Raw genomic sequence first — 11626 nt, forward strand, 5'->3', positions numbered from 1 at the left:
AGATTCGCTGACACGTTGTCTGTTTGCTCTGTGCCGAAGTGCATGTTTTTTTTTTTTTTCTGAAGTGCCATAAATTCTGCTGGAGTAAAATTTTATGGGCTAAAATTTGCCCTAGAAGCAGTGATTTTAACGCAGTATTTTTTTGCATGCGGAAAAAAGGTCTCACTTAGTGGTTTTTGCTAAAACACGCAACAGCTGCGCCGATATTCTCGCCGCCTTTGTCGAATGAGGATGGCATAGATTGATTGAAACATCCGTATTTCGACATGACTGAAGCGGGTGGGTGTAAAGACATAGGATTGATGGGAGAAGTGTGAGAAACAACATTGCATGAATGTCTCTCGGCCATAGTGCAAGCGGAAGTAAAAGTTCCACGCGGTTTGCTACCCGCAAGTCCGCATTCATTTTAATATTGCTTAACCGCATTGCAGGCAGCGGTAGGGCGAGCAAAATGGCCACTTACACTATAAAAGAGCCCAGTCAGTCGCAGGCTAAGCAACTGCAAAGAATAACGTTGTGGCGCCAAAGATAATGCGTTTAGTTTTGACTTATCAGCTTAGGCATTTCACAAAGCAGCTGAACCATTAAATCAGATGGGTTCAAAAGGGAGGGAGTCGAGTACACCCCCGTTATAGAGGTCGCTTTATCCGTGTCCTCGTTTTGGTCGAAGTTTTACTCTGTCCCCATTGCAGTGCATGGGGAGAAAATTACCCCCTTTTAAGGAAGTACTCTTTGTAACGAAGTCTGTTCCCTTTACCGGATGCTTTGATATAAGAGAGTTATAGCAGAGTCGATAACCCGTCCCGGTACGGTACCCGGTGCACCTGCGCATGTGCACAACCAGTTTTCCCGCCTCTGCGCACGCGCAGTAGCACCGGTCGCCTCCCGGGTACCGTACCGGGACCGGTTCTCAGCTTTGCTATGAATCTCTATAATGAGGGTGTACCGTACGCTCCAAGGAAAGAGTTACGGAGACCTTGTTCGGTTTACCACCGAGAAGAAATTTCTCACGGTCACCACTGCCGTGTATTGGAAAGAATATTACCCACGATTTTAACGAAGTACCGCTTATAACGAGGTCAGATTTTTGTACGGAAGAATTCAATATAAAGGTTGTACCGTAAGTTTCAAGAACAGTGTTACGGGGTACAGGGTGGTATACTAAACGAAGTCCCCGTGACTCTTCCGTTTAGTCTTCCCGATGACGTTTTACACGGCCCATACTGTGGTGGGCGGAAAGAACCCCTGTTTATAACGAAGTCAGTTTTATGTGTTCTGTACAAAGGATTTCGATATAGCGACGGTTTATTGTACTTCCCAAGGAGGAAGATGTACGGGGGTTTCGGTGGTATACCCATCAAGATCCTGTTCGGTCTACCGCCGAGAAAACCGGGTCGGCGCTGGCCACGCCATCTGGTTAGCCCACTAACAAAACAGACATTCGACACAGTGTCCTCCGGCTGTTCGCACTACCGTCTCCTGCGCCCTCTACGCGGCGCCGACGTCGAGAGTGGCGAGGGCGGCGGTGGGGAAAGCGGCGGGGCTGGAGGCGCTGGGTCCGAAGCTCGGGGTCGCATCGATTGAGCGCCGCCGAAGGGGGTTTACCCGGGGAGGATGCCGGTCGCTGGCGGAGGCCGGGAAGCCACCATGAGCGTCCGTCGGGTCCGCGGCTCCTTCAGGGGCTCGCTGCGACAGTACGTGAGCGGCGAAACGGCCAAGCGAAACCCCGTGAGGCACTTCCAGTGGGTTTACCAGAACGACGAGTGGCACATCGCCTACGGTGAGCGACAGGCGCCGTTACTCGCACGCGTCCGCTCTGATGCTGTGCTGGTGGCCGCGGCGGCCGCCTCCGGCTGCTGCTGCGGCGGCGCTCTCCTCTTTTGAAATAATCTCCTCACGACACCTTCTTTTTTCCCGCCTTTTCCTCGTGCTGTCCCGTTCCCTGACCTTCTGCAAATCTCCCGCCTGACACCGGGCCCGCGTTGCAGACGACGGAGATGAGGTGTCCCTCATGTTCGCCAAGTTTGAGGTGAGTGTCTCGCTTTCTTTCCGTTTTCCGTTTCATCTGCCCCGCTCCCCGTTCTCTGGCACGCTGGGAGCGAAAGCAGTTTTCGGGCGTCGCTCGGGGAGAGAGACGGGGGGAGGGAAGGTGGCTGTTTTGTGTTCCGTCCCTCGAGACTAGCCAGTGCGTTGGACACACACACACCAAGACGTACGGAGCCCGCGGTAACGCCTGTTGTATAGATTCCTCCCCCACTGGGCGCCGCATCTATTGCATGAACGTTACGTGTTGGCCAGCTCACCTCTCTGGATGAGAGAGGGCAGTCAGCGGTCGCTCGGACAAGCTCGGTGTGTGTCTCCATCCGCTAGTGTCTTGAGTCCAACGAAGGTTACGAAGGTTGGGAGCTTAGATCCAAACGTCGCATCGTCATCGCCAAGACGTCGTTGCCTGCTGTAATAAAGCCCCGCTGCTACTTCGAAAAGAGAGAGAAAAAAAGAAGGGGATGTAAGGGAAGAGAAAAAAGGCCGTCTCCTCTCCGCTGCCGTTTGCGTTCAGTCGGAAAACAGGCGATCGTTTTGCACTATCGGCTCCCAGGGTTACAGCGGGGAGGCAGTTTTACGTTTTACGACAATCGAGCGATGAGGAAAGAGGGCTGCTCTGCAGGGAAGCTGGCAGGAAAGGGGGAATAAACGTGAACGGAGGCTTTTCGGGAGCGCACGGGACGGAGAAATCGGCATACTAAAGAGGCGGCGGAAGGCGCTGTTTGTTGCTTGGTGAGCTCAGGCGCGTCCTCGTATGACGAGAATGCTATATGCTCCGTGTCGGCCGTTCAGACACGCTTTCTCGCGCATAGGCACGCATACAACCTCTCGTTCCCGATGAGAGGGGGTGGGAAGGGGGGGGGGAGGGGGGGGGGGGCTGTATAACGTCCCGCGCTGTCGACGATTAGACTTTGCTCTCGCTTTTTTTTTTCTCCTTTTAGCGCCGCTCGCTTAGAAGGAAAGTAAATCTCTGGAAGGCGAAACGGTTTCGGTGAGAGGTCGGCTCGCGCGCTTGCGGGAAAAGGGCCGCCGAAGAGAGTTGCGCCATGATGTACGCGTTGTGAAGCTTGTCGCTTTCAACAGGCGCCTGTTAACCGCTCCCTGCGGCGTGTTTAGAGCCCTCCGTCTGGCAGGGAGATGTCGCTCGGTTGTTTCGAAAGAGTAGCGGCGAGAACGGTTGAATGTCCGGTTCCTCGCCCGTCGCTTCTTGGGGGGAAACGAGCGACCCAACGCTCAGACTCGGCGTCCTGGCTTCGACGCGCACGTGACCTACTTTCGACGGTTGTTGCGGGGATTGCTTCAAGGGGCGCGTTTAAATACCCGGATTTGAACGTATTAACGTTACACAAGAGCTTCGTTCCGAAATTGATGTTCGTCCACGAATGGAATGAGTCACAGATTGACCCAGATAGATTTCGGATTTTTTTTTTCTCGCGAGCGGAGTCGGGAAAGAACCGCGCCGCTCTTTGTTGTTGAAATACGTGGCTACGGTTTGACGACGAAAGAAACGTACAGGACCGGCGTGTGACGAGATAAGCTGAAGTTACTTACGTGCGGGATTTGATCCGAGACCACTGCATCGACTTCGTGTCAGTTAAGCAGGTCCCCGGCCGGTTTTTAGGCTTAGGTGCTTCCCCTGTCTTGGTTTCGGAGAGTACTGCGTGAATGTTGTTGCTATCGTGAACGACCTACGACCTACGATATGGACCCTGTAAATATGGACACCCCGCAATATGGACGAAATTTTCGGCAACCGGTATCTCGCCGTCCAATTCTGTCCCGTCAACATAAATACCCGCAGTCCGGTCTACGGACGGCTATTTTGGGGATGAAACAGGTAAATGCAGGCATTTTTGTCTCATTGTTATGTACACGGGTCCACAAAAACAAAAATAGAAAAAATGGCTGTTTACCCCCAGAGGCCCCAGCGTGTTGGCCGAAGCATACAAAGCTGAATCTGGCATTTATCTGGTAACGTTTTTCCTTTCAGTACCATTTATATCTAGAACATTTGGCAACAGCGAAACAACACTATAGGGTAGTCAACACAACCTGACACTTTTTCTCTATCAAACAAACTGTCCTGCGCGGCATACGCCGAAACGAACAAAACGTGAGGCCCAGGACAAGGTAACAGGACGAGAATAATTCCTGCCAATATTCGCTGCGCATAAAATGCGAGGCTGTACGCTTCTCTGGTCAGTTCGGTGGAGCCAATGGCTGATGTTAAGCGTAAACGGGCCAATCTTTCCACTCAGCTGAAAGAGAAATTATGCCACTTCACAAGTCAGACGCCTTCAGGATTTCTTCCTTAATGTTTGTGGTTTTAACCTTGATTTGTTATTATGGATAACTCACATCATGGACGATCTTTCTGGGTAGCGTAGGCGTCCATACTAACGACACGTGACTGTATTAACGCAGTAGCGCTAACAGCTACTGTTAGCGTAAAGCTTGTTAGAAGGAAATAAAGACAGTTGGGAAGTCATAAAAATCGGCAAGACGTCTAGAAAACTGAAATGCAGCAGCAATTCGGTCCGGGTGTTGCTAAAGGAAAAAGGTCTTAGAAATAGTTAGTGAAGTTCAATAGAATCAAGGTACCAGCCGCGTTGAGGGGGTGTTGCTACAATATCTATTTTGAAGCGTCTTTCGAAATATTGAAAAACTTTTCGACCTGCCATAGTAGACACGCAGGTTAATAAACACGATTCTCACATCCGTGCCAAGTGTACTATTCTAAGGGCCGATTTTGAAAGGTAATTTTTTTACAAAACCTTTTTGTTGTCGGCAATGGCATGTCTGTCGAAATCGTGACATAATGGCGAAATAAAATTTGTATTCTTTTCAGGCTAGTCGCTTAAAAATTCAAAGAATACATTTCTAGAAAGAAACGATCATTACTGACAATTTTACCAGATAAAAAAAGAGAGCAATTAATTTTTAAAAATCCCGTTTATGCTGGGTGCGCTGCCGGATTGGCCCTTGAACCGCCTTTTAGTGAAAAGTTTGCAGCCAGTTTCGTAGGAGCAACCATTTATTTATTTATTTATTTATTTATTTATTTATTTATTTATTTATTTATTTATTTATTTATTTATTTATTTATTTATTTATTTATTTATTTATTTATTTATTTATTTATTTATTTATTTATTTATTTATTTATTTATTTATTTATTTATTTATTTATTTATTTATTTATTTATTTATTTATTTATTTATTTATTTATCGTACTGCCAGTCTCTTCCCGAAACCATGACAGCTGGGCGTGCAGATTTTACATACACGTAGTCTACACAAACAGCAGAAACATGCAGTAAGAAAACGACAAAAAGAACTGCAGCCTTAAAAGCGGATGTTCCTCAAAGTATATGCAAAGCAGAAACACGAAATATGGTTCGCTATAGTTATACATAAAAATAATAACAGAACAAACGATAAACGCATCAAGAACGAAATATATTGGAGCATGCATTTGTAGCCGGAAATACAAACAAAAACATATTTCAAACCTCAGTAACTCTACAGAACAGGAGTGCTACATAAAATGGGATAAAAAACTTCAAATAACTGCACACCTGAGGCGAATTTAGCCACTCAGACGGTTCAACAAGAGGCTGTAATCCATCTAAGAACGAACGCATGGTGGGCCAAGATGTTTTTTTCTTTCTTTTAGGCAAAGTTTTTTTTAGCGAATTCGTGTTAAGGGGTCTAAACTATTCCCCCTTGTAGCTATTTTTTTCGTCTGGAATCGAGGGCTGAGCGGCCAAACAGAGTCAATCAACTAATTATGGATTTATAGTAGATCGATGACCTACGATCAGGTCGAATGGGCATTGAAAGTAGGTCTTTTTTTACGATAAACTTTAGAAAGTGCAACAAGCATCTTTCGAATAAATTACAAAAACAAAATTCCAACATAAGAAAAAATTAATGCCTGTATACCTATGAGTTTGTTTTTACCTCATGGAATTTTTGTCACTGTGTTAAGTTATAAATTGTTAATTTAGTATTATTCACAGCGATAACGTTTACCCAATTTTTGGCCTCATTTCTGTTTCTGCACTGAGCGAAGTTCCCATCTCCATCCTACAGCTTCAGAAATTGTCAGTAGTTATTTATCTTGTGTATTCACACCTCGTGAAACTAAAGCAAAAAATTAATTTCAAATAAATTCGCAGTTAGCTTAGAGGAATTCGCTGTAGACGGACGGATATATTCTCTAATTTACACTCACGTTACCTTATATATCTACATTTTGACAGTTCTCTTCAAGCATGCACACGTGAAATTCCCTGCCAAAATGTTTTGGTTGGTGGTCACTAAATTGAAAAAAATATTTTTACAACTCTCAGACCATTCACAACTTTGCATTTTTTTGGTCGAGGATTGCTGTCGCTAGAAAGCGCTATGAAGTCAGCGCAGTCTCTCACTTTTTTGCCTGAATGAACCCGTTTCAGTCGACAGTTTCCTTTCATGACCATAAAAAATGGTTGTCAGGAATTTTTTCAGCATAAATTCCTTCGCGTTTGGAAATGCCGCAAAAAATTCAGGTCTAGACGAAGACCAAGGGGTCCAAACACCGCACACCATATTTAACATCACATGGTATAATAGAGCCTTAAAATATAATTGTTGATATGGTCAGAAAATTTTCGTATAGCCTCGAATACCCCATGCATTATTTTAGCCACCGGTGTGGGGCATAGCAATTTTAGCATTGGGTGGGGCATAGGCATTGCACGCGCTCCAAGCGTATTTTCTTTCCATTCCATAAATTAGTATTAGCTAGTGCGTATTAGTTGAGGTTAGTATGAGTTATTATAAGCACTTAACAAAGGCTTGCCTCTGCTAGAAAATGAGGTTTACACATTCGTCATCGGCTCAGTTTTTTGGCGACGTTATCGGCTGCCTTCATTTTTCCATAGACTCTGTATACAGTGCCGTCAAACGGTACTATAAGCACTCCACTATATCGACGTCCACCCGCGTTTTGTAAACTGAAATGCCGCATTTGGCGCTACTCCGCTATACCTAAGTAAGGTAACCACACTTAATGTATCCAACCGAACTAAATATAATATGACCCAACGAACACAAATCCACGACTCAATTGTTTAAAACACCAAAAACTATCCTAAGCCATAACAATTATAATTCAACCTGAAAGCAAAAAAAAAAAAAAAAAGCAGTGGCTTAGCTCGGCTATGCCAGGATATACGTAGCTTGAGCTAAGGTTCAGCACCCGTACTTCAATTCGATTGGATTTCAATCCAACCCAATCCATTTTAGTCCAATCCAATCCAATTCAAATCAAATGCAATCCAAGCCAATCCAATCCAATTCAAGCCAGTCCGATCCGATCCGATCCGATCCGATCCAAACCAATCCAATGCTTCTTGCACTTGCGAAGAACGGCCCTTCGCGGCACACGCGAAACCGATCAACCTCGGCCAGTGTAGCTTACGCTACAAAACAATCGCGCCAACAGCCGGATGCCAACCACCGCCCTCGGCATCAAAAAGCTATGACGGAACCTCTGCTCCAGAACGGCAGACGCTTCGGGCGGTGATAGCAATTCGAATGTCATCGGGCTGCACTCTAGATACTGTGTTTTCTGTAAGACTGCTTGATAACTGACCAGGGTTGGGCATATGTGTCAGATTTATGCTGGCTGCATGCTCAGGGTATTTTTGTTGCACCCGGCGCGGTGGCTCAGTGGCTAAGGGGTTGTGCTGCTGAGCACGAGGTTGCGGGTTCGATTCCCGGCCGTGGCAGCCACTTTTCTGATGGAGGCGAAAAGCAAAAACGCCCGTGTGTTCGAGATTTCGGCGCACGTTAAAGATCCCCAGGTGGTCAGAACTAATCTGGAGCCCTCCACTACGGTGCGCCTCATCGCCTGCGTTGCGTCGGCGCGTTAAACCCCACAATCAAAATCAATCAGGTATTTTTGTTGCAGAAGTTTGAAAACGCCTTATTCCACGGCCGTTTCTCTGTCTCATCTGCATGTATAGGCAGGGCTAATTCCACGGAAGTATATTAGTTATTATATAGTACCATAGAGAGCCAGGCAAATTTTTGTTGCGAAAAAGCGATAGCAAATGTATCATGATGTTCGCACTTTCTGCAGGAGGTCCAGGTAATAGATTTATCCTTGTATACTGCTCTATAGCAATATAGTACGGCGTGTATTGTGAAATAAATTCGAGTTGATAAGCTTTTAATGATATTCGTCATCTCTTCAACAATCGCATAGCAAAATCGAGCACATATTACGTTATAGCATGGCTTGTGCTCTGGCTTGTAGGAAATCAAGTTGACTCCATGAAAAGCCGCCGGAGCTAATACGCGGATGTAAAACAAACAAACAAACAAACAAACAAACAAACAAACAAACAAACAAACAAACAAACAAACAAACAAACAAACAAACAAACAAACAAACAAACAAACAAACAAACAAACAAACAAACAAACAAACAAACAAACAAACAAACAGACAGACAGACAGACAGACAGACGGACAGACAGATAAACAGGCAGACAAACAAACAAACAGACAGACAAAAACAGGAAAACAAACGAATGCACGAACAAATAAAACAGACATACCGAAAGACAGACAAACAATAACAACCAAACGAACGAATGGACAAACAAGCAGACAACCAACCAACCAAACAAACAAAGACAAGCAAGCAAACAAACAAGCAAAGAAAACAACAAAAAGTCGCGCTCTCAACTAATCACAACTACAGCGCACATTTCGTGACGGCCTATAGACAGTTGCGACAGAACGGACCTGGCGTGATATTGCCCTTGAAAAACGATTTAAAGCGACAGAAGTCAGCCAATCTGATCGTCTGACGGGACTGCAGAGGAAGGAAGGAATCGGTGTCCGACAAAAGAGGAAACGCGACTCCTTCTGCACTTCCTTTGCTTCCCATTAACGACCGGGGTGTTTTCATAAGATAGAAGATGATATCACCCATGGTTTAGAAAAAAAGATGCGGGGTTGAGGTACCTGTGCGTCAAACAGGACAGCCTTTTTTTTTTTTTTTTTTTGAAGCAGGGATCTCTTTGTGGCCTAGAAAGGGTATCTTTTCCGGGATCTGCCTTTTCTATCTTTCCAGCGGTTTCCTTCCCGTTTTAAAATGTTTACACTCTCTTTTTCTCGTTTTAATTTTTTGCCCTTCCTTCCGTTTCACATTTCCTCCTTCTCCCTTTCAGTTATCTATTCAGGGTACCACCTGCTTTCCCTCTATACACTTGCGTACGCTTCCTTTCATTTCATTGCTCATTTTTTTTTCATCCTTTGCTTGCCTCTCTTCCCGTTTCCTTTATTCCTTCTTTCATTTTGTTACAATCCCTTTCTCCTTACACTGACTCTTTTTCCTAGTCCCATGCAATTCGCTTAATTGCTTTATTTCGCTACCGTTCATGTGCAACTCGTAATATTTGTTTTATTTGCCCTATTTTTATTCGATTATTCCTAATTTACTACCTTTCCTTTTTTGGGGGCTTCGCTGCTTTTCTCCGCGCCAGGAGCTTGCGGCTTACTTTTTGGAAGGAAAATTTAGGTCATCTCTACGAGCCATGGAACGAAGGATGATGGCAGTAACTCCCAGGAATAGAAAGAGAGCGTTTTGGATCACAGAACAAACTGGGGTGGAAGGCATCCCAGTTCAAATTTAGAGACAAATAATGGTCTTGGGTTGCGGAGGCAACGTGGTCAAATGACAGTGCGTGAGCCACCAGGGCGACAGAAAACCTACCGAGAAACAAGATTACAAGTAGGGGGAAATCGTTAGCTCAATGAATAGGTGAATAAAAAAAAACGTGGTGGCAAAGAATCTGTAGGACATTGTGGGGGAAGTCGCCGTCTTGCAGTGGATTCCTGCAGGTGCTGCCGACGATGATAATAAATCATCGTTGCCAGTGTTGGATCAGTGAGTAGGCCGGATGTGTTCTCTTACTCGTAAATCAGCATGAGCACGTGTGCAGTTAGAAAACGAGGGGGATGTCGAAAGGGTGGAAGCTGTCCTTAGCCTCAAAGTGCTCAAGATAGTTTGAAGGCGTTGTTTACAAACAGATAAAAAAAAATCCCGTGCCATCTCCACTAACGTGAAACCTGGGGAGGGGCGAAGCATGCAGTGTATAAACGTATTCTTGGCGCCTTGGCGTTTTTGCTAACGGAGATGAAACCGTTCGGGGGTACAGGTATACAGCTTTGCTGTAAACGCCTCTTGTCTTTGAAGCACGAAGCTCTCTAGCGGGAGGAGTAAACGAGTGTCCCGGAGTTTTTTAGTACGCGTTACGTTCTAGCGAGAGGTGTAAAGGAGTTGCCCAGTGTTTTAGTATCGTGACTACATGAGACGACGATTCCGACGACGACGATGACAACGACAGCAGACACCAACAGCCCCAGCTCCTAAGGGGCTTCGCTCCTAATATACACAGCGAGCGTGTTCATCTCACTAATGAGCGTTTAATGTAGCAATATGATTCAATCGTTCTCCTGTACTTTCTCTCACGCGTACACGTCTTTTTCTTCTCTCTCTCTCTCTGCCTCTCTCCATCCTCATCCTCATCCTGGTCCTGCTCCTCCTGCGCGGGATGCTGGGGACGCAGCGGCTCCCCATGAAGGACTTCGGCGCCGAAGTGAGGGCATCCATGGACGTTGATCAGTTCCTCATTCAAGCCGTACTCCTCCTGGACGTACAGGAGACATCGCTCGAAGGCATCGTCGACAAGATGCTGCAGAAGGTGAGAGCGAAGCCCCGTTTCATTTCAATCCCTTCGAACGAATCGCACTACCAGGGAGGCCCGCAGAAGACAGTCAGCACCAGCATCAGCGCAGCATCAGGTTAACATACTCAGTGCTAACACAGTAGTACAGCAGCCGACCGATTTTATGGACCTGGAAAGGAACGAAAAATTGTACGTATAAAAGAGCAGTCCGCAAAATCCGCGAGGCGCAAAAACGAACTTTATTTTATTTAAATAGGACGGAAGAAGTCGCGAATGGTTGAGGACCCTGCTGGGGATGTTGCTTATAAGTCAACGTCACCTGGTGCCTTAAAAATATTGGTGTATAAAAAATACTGGCAACATATGACCCGTTCCCGGCTTTTGAGATTGCTTCTTCCGCAGACAACATGCAAAATTATGGTCTCCAAGATCAGGGTTTGTTACCCCGGCGGGAGTCAGGTCAATCCCCATCCAATCCGGAGCTAGCAAGGTGGCTTATGATTCAAAATGACGTCGTCCTGAAGTCGCACCGCGGCACTAAATTGTTGCCAGGAAAATCGAACTTTTGGCTTTAGTTTGCCCGAAATATCCGTTGTTCATATGCCTTACTCGTGTGGCACCACTGGCGGTACCTCGGAGAAATCCAAATATCCAGCAAGTTTGAATTTTTGGAGTCCGAAAAACGACAGCGTTTTGCTTCATGCGCAAGAAAACTTCGCTGGAGATTCTTAGAGTTCTTAGTCTTTTTGACCTCATGGTTCCCAGTAAAGAGCAAAGTACACGAAAAGTGTTAACGAGTCTGAGTGTATTTATGACATTGTGTTTTGTCCC

General features: G+C 45.8%; 1 protein-coding gene across 1 annotated transcript; it reads left to right on the forward strand.

The window, feature by feature from the left end:
- Nucleotides 1-1580: 1580 nt before the first annotated feature.
- Nucleotides 1581-10810, forward strand: LOC144141021 (uncharacterized; the record flags this gene model as incomplete). Its single annotated transcript, XM_077672498.1, has 3 exons — nucleotides 1581-1780; nucleotides 1989-2029; nucleotides 10676-10810. Coding segments are annotated over exons 1-3 (342 nt in total), but the record flags the coding sequence as incomplete, so codon positions are not given.
- Nucleotides 10811-11626: the final 816 nt, after the last annotated feature.

Source organism: Haemaphysalis longicornis, unplaced genomic scaffold, assembly GCF_048455015.1.
Source record: "Haemaphysalis longicornis isolate Haplotype H1 unplaced genomic scaffold, Haemaphysalis longicornis Haplotype H1 scaffold_595, whole genome shotgun sequence".
NCBI lineage: Eukaryota > Metazoa > Arthropoda > Arachnida > Ixodida > Ixodidae > Haemaphysalis > Haemaphysalis longicornis.